The following is a 19,439-nucleotide window of genomic DNA, read 5'->3' on the forward strand; positions in this document are numbered from 1 at the left end:
ACTCACAAACTGTGTGATCATGACTTGAGCTGAAGAAGTCGGATGCTTAACTGACTGAGCCACCTAGGCGCCCCTTAACAAAGATTTTTCTTAGTTAAATGTTTGAATAAATGTACTATCACAATCATGCTGGTATTTTTAAGTAAAGTGTATGCCTGTTCATGTCAAAGTAGTATATAATATTAAGGGACATGATGTCCAGATATAAATATAAGGTCACTAACAACAAACTATCGTCTATAATTCCTGATATTTTCCTCTTTCCTTTGGTAGCACAAGGGTTCTTATGCTTGTATGACAGAAGTCAGTGTTGTCAGTTGAGACATTTAAGAAAACCAGACCTCCAAATAAAAGCACAAACACTTTTATTTTTAACAGTAGTGTTTTGTTACAATTTAGTGAAACAACAAATAAATACATTCATTGGCCACAGCTATACTTTTACAACCAGTTGGAAACTGATGGTATAGCTGAGAGACACGGGTAAACAATAAAAAAAGGCAGCTGTGCATAAAAAAGCCACTTGAGCTATAAATTACATCTTTCATAAAACTACAACCAGCTATACTGAGTGGTAAGAGTTTCAAAATTAATGACCACCCAAATGAAACAATAAAAACAACTACTGCTAACCACTGTAGAATTACACACTTAAGCAATGAAATTCACTGTTCTAATTAATGAACCAAACAGAAGGTTTGGAATTGTCGTCATGTGCTTCAGTGCAGGATGAGCAGGGAATCGGTAGCCCTTTGATTTTCTAAACAGCTCCTTCTTTCGAGACCAAACTTAAAGTGCTCCTAGTGCTTTGGAATTTTTAAGCAAAAATTGGGCCAGAAGCTTATCTTTCTTTGTCTTTGGTGATGATTTCTGGGAGATGTGTACAGGGGACAAATGCAAGAATTCCGGTACCCTACGTCACTGATAAAATACATCCACAAATCTGAAATTTGGAAGAATCAACTAATGTTGCTGAAAGAACCAAGATATTTTATCTAGAATTTTTTAAAAAGTAATCTTTGCTTACCTGGTCAAATAGGAACACTATGTAGGGAGGCCTTAGTAAAAATTTACCTTATTTACTTTATACCCCAAGGATTAAAAGAGATAACATCTTTTCAGATAGTTCTAGGTAACTAGATACCCAACATTATTAGGAAAATAAATAGTTGGCATTCTGAAAAGAAATCTAAGAACTGAAGTTGTCATCAAAATAGTTTAAGTGTATGTTATATTGTCATGTAAATACCAAGGTTAACTTCTGTAGTATAAATTCTTAAGCAATTTGGTTATAACAAGAGAATTTATAAACCGACCCAAAGTAACATTTGTAACTATAGGTTTATGCTTCTGATTGAGTTCAAAGTCATTTTGTATGATAAAAAGAAATTTGGCTGTATACCAGCCTCCTGAAAGATCAAAAGCTTTAAAAATTTCATTTATTCCTATTATACTTTTATGAAATTACTGAATAAGCAATTATTAAAACCTTGAAAGGTATTTTAAGTGATAGTAGAAATAAAACATAACTTTTTAGTCAAAGTAAAAGACAGAAAAGGACAGTTGTATTGGTTGCAGTTCTGAAGAAACAGATCAGCAGACAATTGTATGTGTAGCTAGTTGTCTTTAAGCACAGTTGTGACAACTTCCCAATGTTGCCTGTTCCCTTGGCATCTTGAGGTATTCAGCATCTACTTCTTTCCATATAGATACTGGTAGAAAGTGCATTTTAAAATCCTTTATTACCTTAGCCTATCATATATATATATATATTTTTTTTTAGATTTGGGATAAGACATTCAAGATAGTTTTAATATAATTCTAGAAGTATTCCAATATTGTTAAACACTGGTTTTGTACTTACCTAGTTACTACCTTTACATCAGTTTTCTTATTTAGTCTAGTGCTGGAATTAATTTGAATTAAATTTAATCTGGCTTTGCCCATATACAAGATATAAAAATGGGAAAACTAAAGGAGGAATTATATGTCTTAAAAGTATTGCACTTGAGTTTACTGCAATAATGTATCGTGATTTAATTTACCTGAGGACAATCCTGATTTAATAGGTAAAATCAGCTGTATCTTGTTCAGCTAAATCGAATGCTTTTGAAAATGTATTCATGTTTTAACTTAGAATTGTACATGTTAGGAATAATTCTTAAATGCATCTGTAAACGTGTTTAGTCCCAAGAAGTTTCTACCAAAATCTCCCTATGCAAAAATCACTATTGCTTTCTTAAAGAGTCATGCTTAAACTACTATAATATATCTTAATCATACAAAATGATCACTTGACCAATTCTACTCAAAGTAGCCACAGCATTTACACTGGTATGCTTTCTTCTTGAAAAAATGACTGTGGCTTTCCAAAGAACACTGCTGGTCATCATTTAAGGGATTTTTAAAAAATGATTGAATAATTTCGGTTGGTATTTTACAATCATGCTTAAAATAACTATCTTAAGTGATTACATATTTTTAAGTAGATTTTTTAAAAGAATGGTACATTGTTATGCCTTAATCCTGCGCACTGTTCACACGGTAAAATTTTTATTGGGTAAGAATTCCACATAGAATACACCACTGAATATACAGGCTTTGATTTTCATAGGGAAATTGCCTCCTAACTAGGTATACAATATAATATCCCAGTGTGAACACTAGAGTGTGACTTTGGGGACTGCAGTGTACTCTCAGAACAGAGATAAAAGTGCAAATATGCAAATATGCATTTGATGTTCCAAAGTCAGGATGTTTGCAGCCATCAAGTACCTTAAGATCTAATCCTTCTTTTCTCTCACTCCAAACTTCCCATTTTACTTCATTTTGCTATGAAGAGGTCAAAAGTAACAGGTGTGTTCTCTGCTGAACCACATTTCCAGGCTTTGTTTTCAGTTGCAACAGATAATGGAATGTTTATGTAGATGGCATTTAAACACACTGAATATACACGTTCATGAAAAACAACGGAGGAATCACAGCTTGGTAACGCTGTCAGTTCTGTGGTGTTACATACAAGCTATGGTGATTACTCATATCTAAATTGCTACAAGTAAAGAGCAAAGGAGCAGTGTCTGTCACAGGTCCGTTCAGGTGGGGAGACACTGTGTAGCTGTTGCTGCCACACCCGGTCATGGTGCCATACCAGCCCAGACCTTGCGAATTTGATAAACTGCAACAAGAAGAGGCAAGAAAGCGATAGGACTGTGATCAAGATGTAAGTCACATTGGCATTTTTAGCGTGCAATGAATTATATTATTCATTATATTCAATATTATAAATAATACAGTATCCAATATATTGAAATATATTCTTTGCCAAGTAACATAATGGCTTTCTACAAAATGTAATGACTTTTATCTAATCCTTGACTTTATATCACAAACGAATAAATACGTCAGAATTAGAACTTGAATATAAGATGATAACATAGTGTTTATTATGCAGTAGGCTCTTGTAAGACGTGTTTCTGTATATCTATATATGTATATATATATATATATAAATAAATAATGTATACACACATACCTTAATTTTTACAACAATCCTATTAGTAAATCCTATTGTCCCTATTTTATAGGTGAAAAACAGGCTAAAATACAGGTTTAGTAACTTGTCCAGAAGAAATGAGAATTACAGAAAATGTTGTATCAAGCTCAAAGTATTAATGAGGTATGCTTTTAGCTTTTCACTTTGCCCTGATACACAGCTAATGGTATGGAGTTGCAGTGGTTTTAGAGTCAGAAGAACACAAGGTTTCCTATAGCATCTAAGATTCCCAAAAGGTCCATCTAGGGCTCCCTTGTGGAGTCTGAATAGATAAGGAAGCATATAAATCACTCTAATTGTATTCCTTCCCTGCTCACTAACTTCTGCCAGTTTTGAACCAACATGGGATACTGAAATAAGATGGTACCATTTTACCCCCAAAGGCACTTGTTAAATAAAGGTAATTAATTAGAGTCAGATGTTAGTTTTTTATAGTGCAGGTCACACTATAAGTTTAACATCTACTGCTCTGAGGCCCAGTTTAAGTGATCTTATTTACTGATGTATGTCACCAAACCACTTTTTACATATTTGGGTCAAAGCTTACGTTTGTTGTTGAGGTGCCTAGATGGCTTAGTCAGTTAAGCCTCTGACTTCGGCTCAGGTCTTGATCTCATAGTTCCTGAGTTCAAGCTCCACCTGGGGCCTGCTTCAGATTCTGTGTCTCCCTCTCTCTCTGCCTCTCTCCCACTCATGCTTTGTCTCTTTGTCTCTATCTCTCTCTCAAAAATAAACATTTAAAAAAATTTAAAAACCTTAGGTTTATTCTTTTTCAACCTATTCAGTACTAATTCAAGATGCCTACCTTCCTTCTCTTGAACTTCCCAGTCTTGGCAAGTCATCGTCACTATCGTACCGTCTTGGATTGTCGAAAAAGTAAGCTCTGGAACTATAATTGTGACTATTTATCATGCCAGCAGGTGCCTGTGAACAAAATACTAGATAGCATCAGAAGATTTACATTTCAACTAAGAAAGGAGGCTGAGAACTAGAATGCTTTTTAGGCTTAAATTTCCCCAAAAAATTAGAAAATCAATATAAATGTCCCACTGTTTTTAAAGATAAGGGGAGCAGGCATTGATACCATACCAAATTCTGGTTTAGTCTCTGTGCCCGGAAAAAGAGAACCACCGACCATGCTGGGACATGTTCCCACAGAAAGAGGACCATTCCAAATACTACATACTCTTCTCCACTTATATCTTCTAGATGAGCCTGTAAACAGAGGGTGACAGAGCAATGTTTAAAGTCTTTCTGATGTGTAAGCAGTCACCCTCCACAATTAACTTGCTTTAGGTAGGGTACGTGAAAACACACCAACCACAGGCACATAAATCTCTAATTTCCTATATTTTGTGGTTTGATATCCTTTAACGGATGTCAAAATGTGCTTTGATGTTAAGTAGAATAAAAAGCTATTTTTCAATGCATCAATTTATGAAAGTATTTTTAATATATGGATAAGATGAAGTGATCTCATTTTCTGGCCCCAAAGTCTGAAGAGAGTTGTAAAAGAGACTACTATTCTAACTACTCCATGGGCAACATAATAGCACTTACTGAGTTACACCTGTAGAGAAATGTCACATATCAAGTTGCTCAGCTCTGCTGCTATTTAAAAATATGAATCTGGGCCTAAACTTCATATTGAATTTGCTTTTATCCTACTAGATGTTGGGAGAAAGAAATGGCAAAAGGAGTGAAGAGACACTGCCTTCTGGAACCACATATGAAAATTCCTTTTCTTTAGAATGGTAACTGAAATTCTAACAAAATGGTATTCCAGAATGCCTTCAATTCAGTACAAAGTTAAATGAATATAAATATATGACAGGTGGCTATGTCAAACTGCACTTTTAGGAAGGGAATGGAGAATGCTGGGAGGTTAAATATACAGTACTGGGATTTACTGAACCAAACACGTGGATACCCAAGAAGCTATGAATCCTCTCCCATTAAAATGACTGATAATACTAGATTTCCATAAAAGTCATTATTTAAACAAATAGAACCTAATATTTAGGTTATTTGTAGGTCATGGGTTTGAGGGAATAACTTTTATCCTAACAAGTTAAAGGCATACCCATATTCACTTCTAATGACAGGCAATCCATTTACCTAAAGGTATTTAAACACTATCCTTGAAAAAAAATTAGTAAAATAGGTTTATGACCATTAGGTTTCTGTCACTATTAGTATTATTTGCAAAAAGAAAAGAAAATACTCTGATGAATAATTTTAAGTGACACATGTAAATACGGATTTTTAAACATAAAGCTTTAAGTATGATTACTGTTAGTAGCTAGAGATTCCATAAGTGTTTGTAGGTCAAACACTTGAAATGTTCTCTTAGTTAAGGCTAACTTCATTATTCCATTATTAGATTAGCAATACATAGTAGCAACTTACCTTATCTGAAAGATTATCCCAGCCATAATTAAATGGGCTTTCTAATGTATCCTGAGATATGGTGATCACCACCAAATTATAACATGCTCTTGAAGAGTAGAGGAGAATGACTACAGAGCCTACGACAACAGTCTGGCACAGAGACATACCCTAAAAGAAATAATACTCATCATCATGACATTGCACATTGGTCAGTAGAAGCTGTTCATACACAAACAACATAGTCAGCTCTTGCAATGCACTCTTAGAAAACACTGAGTGAGCACCTGTTGAAATAAACTCTTGATTATCCTGCTTTATGATTCCTATTCTTAGAATCTCTTGGGTTTAAATTACCCTATTGATACAAATAAGTTATTTGCCAACTTGCCCAATGGCAGCTGGAGGAAGATTTTGTCCTGCCAAGGTTACCTTTCTCCTTTAAGTAATATAGAGAAATAAATTGGTAAAATTGATATTAATCAGAGAGGTAGTTTAGTCCTAATGAGAAAAGAATGGGAAATAGAAGCATTATTCCATTTCACACACTTAATTTCTAATGAGATACAAAATTAGAATAGAAATACAGCTCCTATGTTATTTGCTTCATTCTATTAGAGAGCTGATGTTAGTTAATCCCCTATTGATGTCATTATGTTGACAACAAAATGATGTAGGCACTCAAATGCACTTTTGAATCCATAACATTTTAATACCGAGGCTTCCATTGTTTCCCCAAATAGAAAATTCTTATAAGTTAGTACTCACTCCTAATTTAGTACTCACACTCAATGGAGTTGCAGGGATTCTTAACCTGGGGTTTGTATTTCAATACAACTGGTTTCCTTTGCAATCCTATTTATCTTATGCATTAAAAACATTCTGAGAAGTGACACAATTGCCAAAGAGACCTATTGCATTGTAGCTGTCCCGTTCAGTTTTCATGTACAGATAACAAGCATCTAATAGAGCATGCCCCTAAAGTTACATATCGAAATGTTTGCTAATTACTTTCCTTTTATTTCCTCTTTATATTAAGGGCACTTATGTTGAAATTTTGGAGTTATGTGTGTAGGTAGATTAAATAATCTATTAATTTCAGGATAGAAAACATTTATTGAAAATACTTATTAGAGGGGCGCCTGGGTGGTTCAGTCAGTTGAGCATCCACCTCTTCACTTTGGCTCAGGTCATGATCTCATAGTTCATGGGTTTGAGCCCCACATTGGGCTCTGTGCTGACAGCAAAGGGCCTGCTTGGGATTCTCCCTCCCCTCTCCCATTTCAGCATGCGTCCTCTCTCTCTCTCTCTCTCTCTCTCTCTCTCTCAAAAATAAATAAATAAATAAATAAATAAATAAATAAATAAATAAACCCAAAAAACCTTATTAGAAGGGTGCACTGGGTTTGGTAGGATTGAGAACCATTACTATAAATGACGACTTTTTTTTTTTTTAAATGTTTTCTTTATTTTTGATAGAGAGAGAGAGACAGAGCATGAGAGGGGGAGGGGCAGAGAGAGGAGGAGACACAGAACCGGAAGCAGGCTCCAGGCTCTGAGCTAGGGGGTCAGCACAGAGCCTGACACGGGGCTCGAACCCACGAACGTGAGATCTGACCTGAGCCGAAGTCGGAGGCTTAACCGACTGAGCCACCCAGGCGCCCCTATAACTGACTTCTTTATAAGAACAACACATTTTAGAGGTATATGAGACGAAGGAGAACTAAAAGATAAAAGACACCTTGAAAGATTTTGAGAGTATCCTCTTGAGCTAACTCACTACCATAACAAAAAATATGTGTGATAATAAGTAAAATCCTAGTGAGATTTAAATTTTCTAAGATCAAGCCTAAAATTTTCTAGAGAATACATTTTTATTTTTGTGAATACCCAAAAAGGTTGTTAATTTAAAAAAGCTAATCTAGGGCCACCTAGGTGGATTGGTTGGTTAGGTATCCGACTTTGGCTCAGGTCATGATTTTATGGTTCGTGGGCTGGAGCCCCGCGTCGGGCTCTGTGCTGACAGCTCAGAGCCCGGAGCCTGCTTCAGATTCTGTGCCTCCCTCTCTCTTTGCGTCCTCCCCTGCTTGTGTGCGCGCTCTCTCTCTTTCTCTCAAAATATAAAAATAAAACATTTAAAAAAAGCTAATCTAAAACCAACTCAGAACCAATTTTAAAAGTACTATATTATTAAGGAAACATTAGGTAATAAGAAGTGAGAATTCTCTAAGCACTACATCCTTTAAAAGAATCCTAAGTAACTTTATGGAGAAATAAAACAACTACTAAAAGGCATAATATGGGGAGACTCTGCTTATACTTTTAAATATTATAAAAGCTTAAAAAAAGGTTGCGAGAAAAGAGCAAAGAATCAATAACACTAAGGCAATTAATAAAACAGAATTACAGCCAGATTACATATATATAACAATGAAAGAAGCCCACTGATTTAGAAAACAAATAAGATCTTGCTGCAAAATACAGGATTACAAAGCAAAATAAAGAAAATGGATTCAGCAACATGGAAGCTGTTGTCAAAAAGTTAAAGAAAATCTTTCTAAAATGAATGGAGTCGTTAACAGACAATTCCACTCAGGAGTAATCCTCAAGGTATTTTTCTCCCTTCTTCCATCTCTAACATCTACACCTTTTTTTTTTTTAAGAAATTCCAAACCAGACAAGAAAAGAAGAGTCACACCTCACTCCAGTATGCATATTATTAACACATTGGTATGCATGTCATTAGCTAGAGTTCAATGTTTGTTTACAGGTATTTTAAAATGCAGATATGCAGAAACTTCAAATGACCATTCACTAGTTTTTGACAAATGTACACCAGGGTAACCCACTTTTCTACCAAAAGAGAGAGCATTGCTATTACTCCAGAAAGTTCCCTCACACTCCTTCCCCATCAGCCAAATCTTCAGATGTATACACTCTTCTGCTTCTGTTTTTACCACACCTTAGTTCTGAACTTCATATAAACAGGAGCATAGACTGTGAAGTCTTCTGTAGGTTTCATTCACTCAGCATGTTTTGTGCTTCACCCATGTTGTTGGATGTTTCAGTCATTTGGTCTTTGTATTGCTGAGGTGGATAATTAGAATGACTAACTCCTCCTGGTTTGCTCAAGAGTTTTCTAGTTTTAGCACTGGAAGTCCCATATCCTAGAAAACTCAGCCCCAGAGAAACAAGGACAGTTAATCACACTAATTCCACTTATAATTATATGAGATTCTTTATATGAAAGTTTTTTTCTGTTGATGGATAGTTTCTATAAATATATACATCTTTCTGTGGACATATGCTTTCACTTCTTTGGGGTAAATAACTAAGAATGGAATTACTGGGTCATATGGTAGATATAAATTCAGCTGTATAAGAAACTGCCTGATCTCTTTCCAAAATTGATGTATAATTTTATACTTTCAACAAAGTATGAGAGTTCCAGTTGCTCCACATCCTAGACAACATTAGGGGTTTTCAATCTTTTCAATTTTAGCCATGCTGATGGATGTTGTGGTAGTATCTCATTTTTGTTTTGTCTTTCCTGAAAACTAATGACATGTTGTTTATTGGCCATTTCTATATCTTCTTTGTTAAAAACCTATTCGTATCATTTACCACTTCAAAATTGGGTTGTCTTTTTCTAAATTATTGAGTTGTAAGAGATCTCTATACATGCTGGAAATGAGTCTTTTGTCAGAAATATACAAATATTTTCTTGAAGTCTGTGGTTTGCTTTGCATTTTCTTAGTTTTTTCTTTGCATGAGAAATTTAAATTTTAATTAAGTCTAATTTATCAATCTATTCCTTCTGATTACTTTTTATGACCTAAGAAATCTTTGCTTATATACAAGTTGTAAAGATACTCTTCGGTGTTTATTTTCAAAAGCTTTAGAGTTTTTTCATTTATATTTAGGTCTATGATCCATTTTGAAATAATTTTGTGTGGGTATAGTATAAGATAGAGCTGGAATTCATTTTATTTCATATGGATATCCAGTTTTTGCAGCCTCATTAGTTAAGAAGATTTCCTTTTCAACTGGATTGCTTTAGCAACTTTGTCAAAAATCAAAAGACCTTATATATGTGGGTTGATTTCTAGGCCTTCTATTCTATTCCATTGATCTGTTTGCCTCTTTTATACCAGAAGCACAGTGTCTTAATTATTGTAGCTTTACACTAAATTTCAAAGCCAGTAGTATAAGTCTCTCGCTCTTTCAGCATTTCTTTCTGCATTGTTCAATACAATAGCCATTAGCCACATTTGATTATTTACATTTAAATTAAATTATCAGATCCTCTGTCACAATAGCTACTTTTCAAGTGCTCAATAGTCATATATGGCTAGCTACCATACTGAACAATGCAGATATATAATACTTACATCATTGCTAAAAATTCTATCAGAAAGCATCACTTTAAATGCATTTTTAGGTTCTTTTCATTCCCATATAAATTTTATTTTATTTTTTATTTTTTTATGTTTATTTTTGAGACAGAGAGAGACAGAGTGCAAACAAGGGAGGGGCAAAGAGGGAGAGAGACACAGAATCTGAAACAGGCTCCAGGCTCTAAGCTGCCAGTACAATCCTGATGCGGGGCTCGAACCCAGGAACTGCAATATCATGACCTGAGCTGAAGTCGGACGCTTAACTGACTGAGCCACCCAGGTGCCCCTCCATATAAATTTTAGAATAAAGTTGCCGAATTCTATTTTTCAAAACCTCATGGTAGAATTATGATTAGGATTGCTTTGAACCTATTTGTAGGTCATTCTGGGGAGAATTGTCATCTTAACAATACTGCATCTTCTAATCGGTGAACAATAGTCTTCATTGATTTAAGTCTTCTTTAATTTCTCTTAGTAATATTTTGTAGTTATAAATATAGAAATATTGCTTGGTTTTTTTTTGAAAATTTGTTCCTTTTTTAAAGTTTATTTATTTATTTATTTTGAGAGAGAATATGGGTGTGAGCAGGGGAGGGGCAGAGAGATGAGAGAGAGAGAGAGAGAGAGAGAGAGAGAGAGAGAAACTTAAGCAGGCCCCACACTGTCAGCACAGAGCCCGATGCTGGGTTCAATCTCATGAACCATGAGATCATGACCTTTTGATCAGAAATCAAAAGTTAGATGCTTAACCACCTAAGCCACCCAGGTGTCCTGGAAATTTTGTTCCAAAGCATTTTGTTTATTTGATGCTAACATAAATGTGAACTTGAATTTAATCTTCTATTTGACTGCTCTTGGTATATATAAAATACAATAATTTTGTATTTTGACCTTGTATCCTGAGAACTTGCTAATTCACTTGTAAGTTCCAGTAGTTATTTAGAAGACTCTTTTCTATAAAAGCAGTTCTGTTATCTGCAATTAGAGACAGTTTTACTTTTTCTGTTTCCAATTTTATACTTTTTGTTTCTTGTTTTCTTGTAGTATTTAATAGAAGTGGTGACAATGGGCATCTTTGTTCCCAATCCTAGAGGCAAAACAATACACTAAGTATGATATTGATTGAAGTTTTTTAATAGATTCCTTTTATCAAATCGAGGATTATTGCTTGTATTCCATATTAGCTGAGAGTTCTGTGTCTTGTTTTGTTAAGTCATGGAGGGTCCGGAGTTTTGTCAAATATTTTTTCTACATCTATTCAAATTATTTGTTTTTCTTTTCCCTTTGTCCTCCTAATGTGGTGAATTAAACTCATTTGATTTTCAATGTTAAACCAATGTTGCATTCCTGAGATAAACTCTTCTTGGTCATAATTTATTTTCCTTTTTACATATTGCTTAGAGTATGCATCTTTAAGTACTAGGGACACTAGTTTGGAAAGAGTTTCTTCCTTTTATTTTATTTATTTATTTATTTATTTATTTATTTATTTTACTGTTACAAATCTGAAAACTATATTTATTTAACCATAGTGGCAATATAGGATCTTATTTGCCTTTGGGATCCTTCAGCAAAACCTAACTTTTTCCTTCCTTTTATATTTTCAAAAGAGTTTAATATTGGTATTAATTTATCTTTAAATGTTTGATACAATTAACCAGTGAAACCATCTGGGCCTAGAGTTTCCTCTGAGGGATATTTCTGATAACAAATTAAATTTCTTTAATAAATATAGGGCAATTCAGAATTACTATTTTGTCTTCCACCAATTTGTATGTTGTATTTTTGAAGCAACTTGTCTTCTAAGTTGTCAAACTTACTCACAGAAAGTTGTTCATAATATTCCCTCATTTTTCTTTTAATGCCTGTTAAGATCTATAGTGATACTCCCTCTTTCATTCATGGTATTGGCAATGTGTATTTTCACTCTGCTTTTTTCTGTACATAAAATTTGTTGATCTGTTCACAGAATTAACTTTTGGCTTTAATTTTTCTATTATTTATTTATATTATCATATTATTATTTACATTTCTATTCTTATTTCTATTCTTATCTTTATAATCTCAGTATAACCTCCTACATGCTTTGGACTTATTTCTTCTTCTTCTTCTTTTTTTTAACTTTCTCCTAGTTTCCCCCATAGTTTCTAAGGTGAAATCTTAGATCATAATTATATATCTTTATTCCATTCTAATATAGCATTTAAAGCTATATTTTTCTCTTTAAAAACTATTTTAGCAGTATCCACAAATTTTGAAATTTTGTATTTTGTTTTCCTTCTATATGAAATGTTTTCTAATTTCCCTTGTGATGTCTTCCTTTTCTTATGGGTTATTTAGAATTATGTTGTATAATTTTTAAAGATTTATATATTTTTAGATATCATATTGTTACTGATATTTAACTGCATTATGCTAGAGAACTTTCTTTGATTCCAATTCTTTTGAAGGTATTGCTACTTTTCTTAAGGTTCATTGTATGGTTTATTTTGATGAACATTTCCATGCTTAATTGAAAGGAATGTGTATCCTCCAGTTATTGAGAGTCAATTAGCTCACAGGTATTGATAGTGTTCAGATTTTTTGTACTGATTGTTTTATCAATTGTTGAATTGGGGACATTAAAATCTCCAACTATAATTGTACCAACACCCCTCTTTTATTTCTCACTACTTGATAAACCTTTTTTACTGCTTTATTTCCTACTATTTTTGGCTTCATGTACACATTTATAATTTTTATGTCCTTTGATGAAATGTACCTCTTTATATTAGCTATCCTGATGAAAGACATCTTTTTATATCTGGTAATACTTGGTCTTTAGGTCTATCTTATCTGATATTAAAGAGCCTTATTATGCTTACTGAATGCATAGTATATTAGTTTCTACTTATTTATTTTAGACATATCTTTTTTAATCTTTAAAGGGCCATTTTGACAGTCTTTCTTTTTAATGGGAATGTTTAGTCGTTAACATTTTATATAATTGGTGATATGTTTGGATTGGCATCTTACATTTTCTTATTTGTTTTTTGTTTGCTCCGCTTGTGTTTTGTTGTTGGTGTTGTTTTTCCTCTATATATTATTTCCCGTGTTCTTTTGGGTTAATTGAATATTTTTCAGAATTCTATTTTAATTTATCTATTGGATTTTTAACTATACTTTTCTAGTTTTTGTTTTGTTTTCGCTTTAAGTGATTGCTTTAGGGTAGCAGTTCTTAAAGTGAGGTCCAGGGACTTTAAAGATCAAAATCAAAATTATTTAAAAAAATACCAAGATGTTATTTACTTATTGTATTCTAATTCTCTTTTGAATGTACAGCAAAGTTTTCCAGAGATACGTAATAAGGGATGATGTCAACACTTTTTGTGCATGTATATTCTTGTATTTTATAGAATTCCTGATATAATAGAATTAGGGTATAAATATGTGCATTTTCAGAGATGAACTCAGATTGTTCTCTTTTACAGGGTTCTTACTAGTTTTCTTTGGCTATATCTGCTTTATCTGCTGAAACTTCATTATCATCCAGTAAGTATTTATTTTGAAATCCTTATACCTCCATGGAAATACAATAAGAATTGGTACACCTGACAGATTTGTTTTACAATATTTAAGAACTTTCTTCGGGGCACCTGGGTGGCTCAGTTGGTAAGCCTCTGACTTTGGCTCAGGTCATGATCTCATGGTTTCTGAGTTTGAGCCCTGCATCAGGCTCTGTGCTGACAGTTCAGAGCCTATAGCCTGTTTGGGATTCTGTGTCTCCCTCTCTTTGCCCCTCCCCCACTCGCACTCTTTCTCTCTCTCTCTCAAAAAAAAAGTAAATAAAAAAACTCTCTTCAAAAACCTTTAAAAATTTATAACTTGATATTAAGCTCATTGTAGAAATTAATCACATTTTACTCTAAAATGAAAAATATTTTTTTAAGAATGGATTATTGTCTCAAGAATGGGAAATTATTTTTTTCATGAACACAGAGTTTCATTATGGGATAATGAAATGTTCTTCAGATAGTGATGGTTGTACAACAATGTGAATATACTTAATGCTACTGAACTGTACACTTAAAAATGATTAAATGGTAAATTTTATGTTATATATATTTCACCACAATAAAAAATATCTTTAACACAAACTTCCTTGTTTATTTCTAAGATGCTGAGAAAGATGAAAGTGACAATAATTCTCTGACTCAATAAAAAAAGAAATCTACGTCAAAGAAGTGGATGAAACTGATTTCTTGTTTTGTTTTATCAAATAAAATGTAATGAAAACTATCTTTCAATAGGCTTTACAAATGTTAATAATGTACCTTATTGTGTCTTCTGTGACAGGACATTTTTGAATAGTATTAAGGACCAAATTAGGCTGCAGAGTCATTTTGAGACCAATCAGAGTTTAAAAGCAAAAGGAACTGAAATTTAAATGCAGGTATGGTGAGCACTTTAAACACTAAAAATTGTCTTTATAACTTTTCAAACTAGAAATGTAAACACCATTCAAACATTTACAGGCTACATTACTGCATTGCATTGGCTGAGAAAGCACACACAGCTGAGAAACCAGTAAAGCCTTATACAGTTGACAGTATTGACTGGGCCATTCAATAAATATGGCATTGCCATTTTCCAATAATACAGAAATTTACTTTGAAGATTTCATTTGAAGATTTAACTGAAAACAAAGATTTAATATCTTATCTATAGATTTATATTTTTGTCTTACAAATAACTTTGTAATCAACTGGTGTCAGCATCAACTAATCATTCAGGCAGGGATTCTTTTATGTCAATGTGTGAGAAGAAACATAAGTGGCACTGAAATATCGGAAGTATTGAAAATTCTTCTGATTGTTTATCCCGGGTCAACTGTGCTGATATGTTCACTAATGATACAAAAGCAATGACAGGTAAAACTCTTGGGCCTTAGTACAGTTTGGCCCCAAACTGTATTGTATTCTTTACTACTATGCACTCTGATTAAAAAAGTCAGCGTCACTTAAGAATATCCTTGATGAAGCAGTGCAAATATTAATCATCAACCTAGAGAATGTGTCTATTTAAAATTCTGTGTGATGAGGGGTGCCTGTGGCTTAGTCGGTTAGGCCTCTGACTCTTGATCTCAGCTCAGGTCATGATATAATGGGTTGTGACATCAAGTCCCACGTCAAGCTCTGCCTTGATGGTGTGGAGTCTGCTTGGGATTATCTCTTCTTCCCTCTCTCTCTCTGCCCCTCCCCAACTCATGCTTGCTCTCTCTCTCAAAAATAAATAAACTTAAAAAAAATTCTGTGTGATAACAAGAGACATGCACTTAAAGCAATTCTGCAGCATAATGAAGTATAGTGGTTGTCTTGAGGAAAAGCACGTATGTGGTTGTTTGAGTTGTGAGCTGAACTAGCCACTTTTTTCATGGAACATCGCTTTTTACTTAACAGACAACTATGGAAGACAAACAATACTTATTCAGACTTGGTTGCTGGGAATATATATTTTTAAAAATAAGTGAAATTAGCTTGTCACTTCAAAGAAAATATATGACACTATTGCCAATGGCAAAATATAAATTTTCAAATGAAAATTAGAATTTTTGAGAACTTGTAAACTCTTCTGTCCATGATAAGACTGGCATGGCAGCTTCTAAAAACCTAAACATTTTTCTGATGACATTGTAGGTAATATTAATAAATATGATTTTGAATATTGTTCAATGAAATATATCATCATTTTGAAGATCTTGACCACTCTTTTCCATGATCAATGCATGATGTTACACAATCATTCAAAGTGTAAGATAGACCAATGGTAGTACAGAAAGTATACTAATATGGTTTTAGATTCTACATGGTAACTAACCTTTAAGAAACCTCCACTTCAGATTTTTGGTGTAGTATTAAAGAAGAATATCCACAATTATCTGAAAAGGTTATTAAAATTCTCCTCCATTTTCCAACTACATATATGTGTGAGGATGGATTTTCTTCATATACTTCAACCTAAATGACATATCACAACAGATTGAATGCAGAAGCAAACATGAAAATCCAGCTGTCTTCCATTAAGTTAGAAATTAAAGAGATCTGCAAAATGTAAAACAATGTCAATTCTTCTAATTTATTTTTGTTTTGGAAAATACAATTAGTTTTCATAAGAACATTTTATTTATGTTAACATAATGGATGTATTATTGTTATTTTAAATGAATTAAGAAATGAATATCTTTATAATTTCTCAATTTTTATTTCTAATAATGTATATGTAAGATATAATCTATATAAACCATAGCTCTTTGGGGTCCTAAATAATTCTCAGAAGTGTAATGGGGTCTTGAGACCAAAAAGTTTGAGAACCCCTACTCTAGAGATTATAACATATATCCTTAACTTTCATGATTAATAGTTAATAATATAGCCCTTTGACATAAAATATAAGAATTTTGCAATCTTATGGGTACATTTATCTCCTGTCCTTTTTGCTATAGTTGCTATCGTTGTTATATATACTATAGAAAGAATTATATATCTACATATGTAAGCCTTACATTGTAAGTTTTGCTTTGCAGTCATATTTCTTTTTTAGAAATTAAGAAATTATATTTACCCAAATATTTACTATTTCTCGTGTTCTTCATTCCTTTCTGAAGAGATGAAATTCAAGCTGCCTTTATTTCCCTTCAGACTGTAGAATTTTCTTAACATTTCTTGTAGTGCAGTTCTGCTGGTAAGTAACTCTCTTAGTTTTATTGAAAGATGTTTTATTTCTTCATCATTCTTTAAGAATATTTTAGTTGGATAGAGATTTCAGAGTTAATATTTTTCCTTCAGTATGTTGAAGATGTTTCCATGTCTTCTGGACTCCTTTATTTCTGATGAGAAGTGAGGAATCATTTGAATCAGTGTTCCCTTATGTATGTGTCATTTTTCTCTGCTCTCAAGATTTCCTTTTATTTTTGGTTTTAAGCACTTCAGCTATAACGAACCTAAGTGATGCTTTCTTTATATTTCTCCTGATTGGGGTTGCTGAGCTGTAAATTTATGTCTTTCATCAAAAATTGGAAAATTTCAGTCATTACTTCTTCAAATATTTTTTCCAACCTCATTATTTCCCTCTTTTCCTTTTCCACTTATACATACTTAGGTCCTGAGATTCTGTTCATTTTATTGTCATCTTTCTCCTCACCCTCCTCTGTCCTTCAAATGGGATACTTTCTGTTGATTTAAGTTCATTGATTTTTTTCTTCTTTAATCTCCAACCTGCTATCATACCCAAGTGGTGACTTTTAAATTTTAAATATTGTACTTTTTAACTCTAGAAATTCTTTTTATAGTTTTTATTTCTCCTGAGTTTTCCTACTTATTTATTTATCAAAGTATACTTTCCTCTACATTCTTGAGCATAATATAATATCTTTGCCTGATATAGCCAACATCTACATCATCTGGAAGAGGGAATTGCATCCAATGATTGCTTTTTGAGTTTTGCTTTTTGCTTTTTAAGTAAGAGTTACATTTTTCCTGTTTCTTCATATATCTAACAATGGTGGATTGTGCTCCACATCTTGCAAGTGACATGTTTTAGAGAATCTGGGTTCTGTTAGATTCTTTGAAAAAGTATTGATTTTTCCCTTTTCCTTTTTTTCTTTTTTTTTAAACAAAAACTAACTTGGTTAGACTCAAATCCCAAATTGTCTTCCATGCATAGACAGCAACTGAAATATCAGTTCAACTCCTTTATCCTTAACTGTGCTGCTTGAATTCTGTCCTACTCATATGTAGTTCAGGTATCAGATAAAAATCTGGCAGAATTTATCATCAGAATTTAGGGCTTCCTCTATCTGGCTGTCTTCTTCCTGAAATTTCCCACTCATTTCCTATCTGTGGTAGTTACTTGAATTTTGTCTATTGATTCTTCAAGCAAGTTAACAGAGGTTTTCTCTTCTAGTTTGACTGCCTCATGGATGAGAAATTCCTTTTACAGGTTAGAAGCTGTAAAAAACAGGAAACTCACTCAGTGTTATTTTCTTCTTCTAAGTGGTTGTTCTCCAGTGTCTTCAGTGCTTTTTATATTTTGTCCAGAATTTATCATTGCTATCTGTGGAAGGTTTGTCCAATAGAAGCTACTTAGCCATTACCAGAAGCAGAATCATACATAAATCTTTGGAAAACATCTCACAAATGCTATTTCCATTTTGAAATTAAAATGCCAAACTAAGGATCAAAAATAAGAAAACAAAGTTGTCTCAATTAGTAAATTAAAAAATAAACAGTTGATCCTTGAACAACAGGTTTGAACTGCATGGGTTCACGTAGCCACAGATTTTTTTGTTTTGATAAATACTGTACAGTACTGTAAATGTATTTTCTCTTCCTTATGATTTTCTTAATAACATTTTCTTTCCTCTAGTTTACTGTAAGAATACAGTATATAATACACACAGTATACAAGTATGTGTTAATTGACAGTTTCTATTATTGGTAAGACTCCCAGTCAACAGTAGTCTATTAGTAGTTAAATTTTGGAGGAGTCAGTGTGTCAACTATACTTCAATTAAAAAAAAAACCCCAAAAACATTAAAAGAAGTTTTGGGAGTGTCAAAGTTATACGTAGATTTTAAATCATGCAGTGGGTCAGTGCCTCTAGTCCCTCCGTTGTTCAAGGGTAAGCTGTATTTTGATAATTATAAAATCTAGACAGGTTCAAAAATAGTTTTATGCTTCAGAGACAATGAAATAGATTTCTGACTCCTATAGATTTTTAAAAATGAGACAAGTGTGTGGTGAGTCTGCCCAGCAACAGGAGAGGAAATAAGACTCGGGGTATAAAAACAGGAGTAACAAAGGTAACCAAGAGCCACAGCTTATGATATATAGAGTAAACCCTCATAATTCAAGAGAGAAATTATAGCAAAGCATTAAGAAGGTGGCAATCATACCTATCACAGAGGATGGTGCAGCCTCTATTTCTCTACCATCATCCTACCAAATTCTGGTTAAATATTTCAGGGTGATGGAAAGAGACCCTCATAGTATTTTAGCCTATTTCTTTAATTATGGCTTGAATTACCATAAGTCACTACTTTGGTCTTATAGGATCAGCTAGTC

General features: G+C 33.2%; 1 protein-coding gene and 1 long non-coding RNA gene across 2 annotated transcripts in view; one reads left to right on the plus strand and one right to left on the minus strand.

Moving 5' to 3' along the window:
• Positions 1-348: 348 nt before the first annotated feature.
• Positions 349-19,439, minus strand: part of GPR137C (G protein-coupled receptor 137C) — a 61,636-nt gene continuing 42,545 nt past the window's right edge. Inside the window, exons 4-7 of the mRNA XM_029951114.1 lie at positions 5,963-6,112; positions 4,643-4,768; positions 4,359-4,477; positions 349-3,175 (exon numbers count right to left, since the gene is read on the minus strand). Of these exons, the coding sequence (XP_029806974.1) occupies positions 2,998-3,175; positions 4,359-4,477; positions 4,643-4,768; positions 5,963-6,112 (573 nt within the window). The 3' untranslated portion in view covers positions 349-2,997. The remainder of the gene's footprint in view (positions 3,176-4,358; positions 4,478-4,642; positions 4,769-5,962; positions 6,113-19,439) is intronic.
• On the plus strand, positions 5,291-14,568 carry LOC115301317. The gene is made up of 3 exons (XR_003913065.1): positions 5,291-5,307; positions 13,809-13,869; positions 14,495-14,568. It is a non-coding gene; the product is annotated as an uncharacterized LOC115301317 (long non-coding RNA).

This window comes from Suricata suricatta, chromosome 9 (genome assembly GCF_006229205.1).
Source record: "Suricata suricatta isolate VVHF042 chromosome 9, meerkat_22Aug2017_6uvM2_HiC, whole genome shotgun sequence".
Classification (NCBI taxonomy): Eukaryota; Metazoa; Chordata; class Mammalia; order Carnivora; family Herpestidae; genus Suricata; species Suricata suricatta.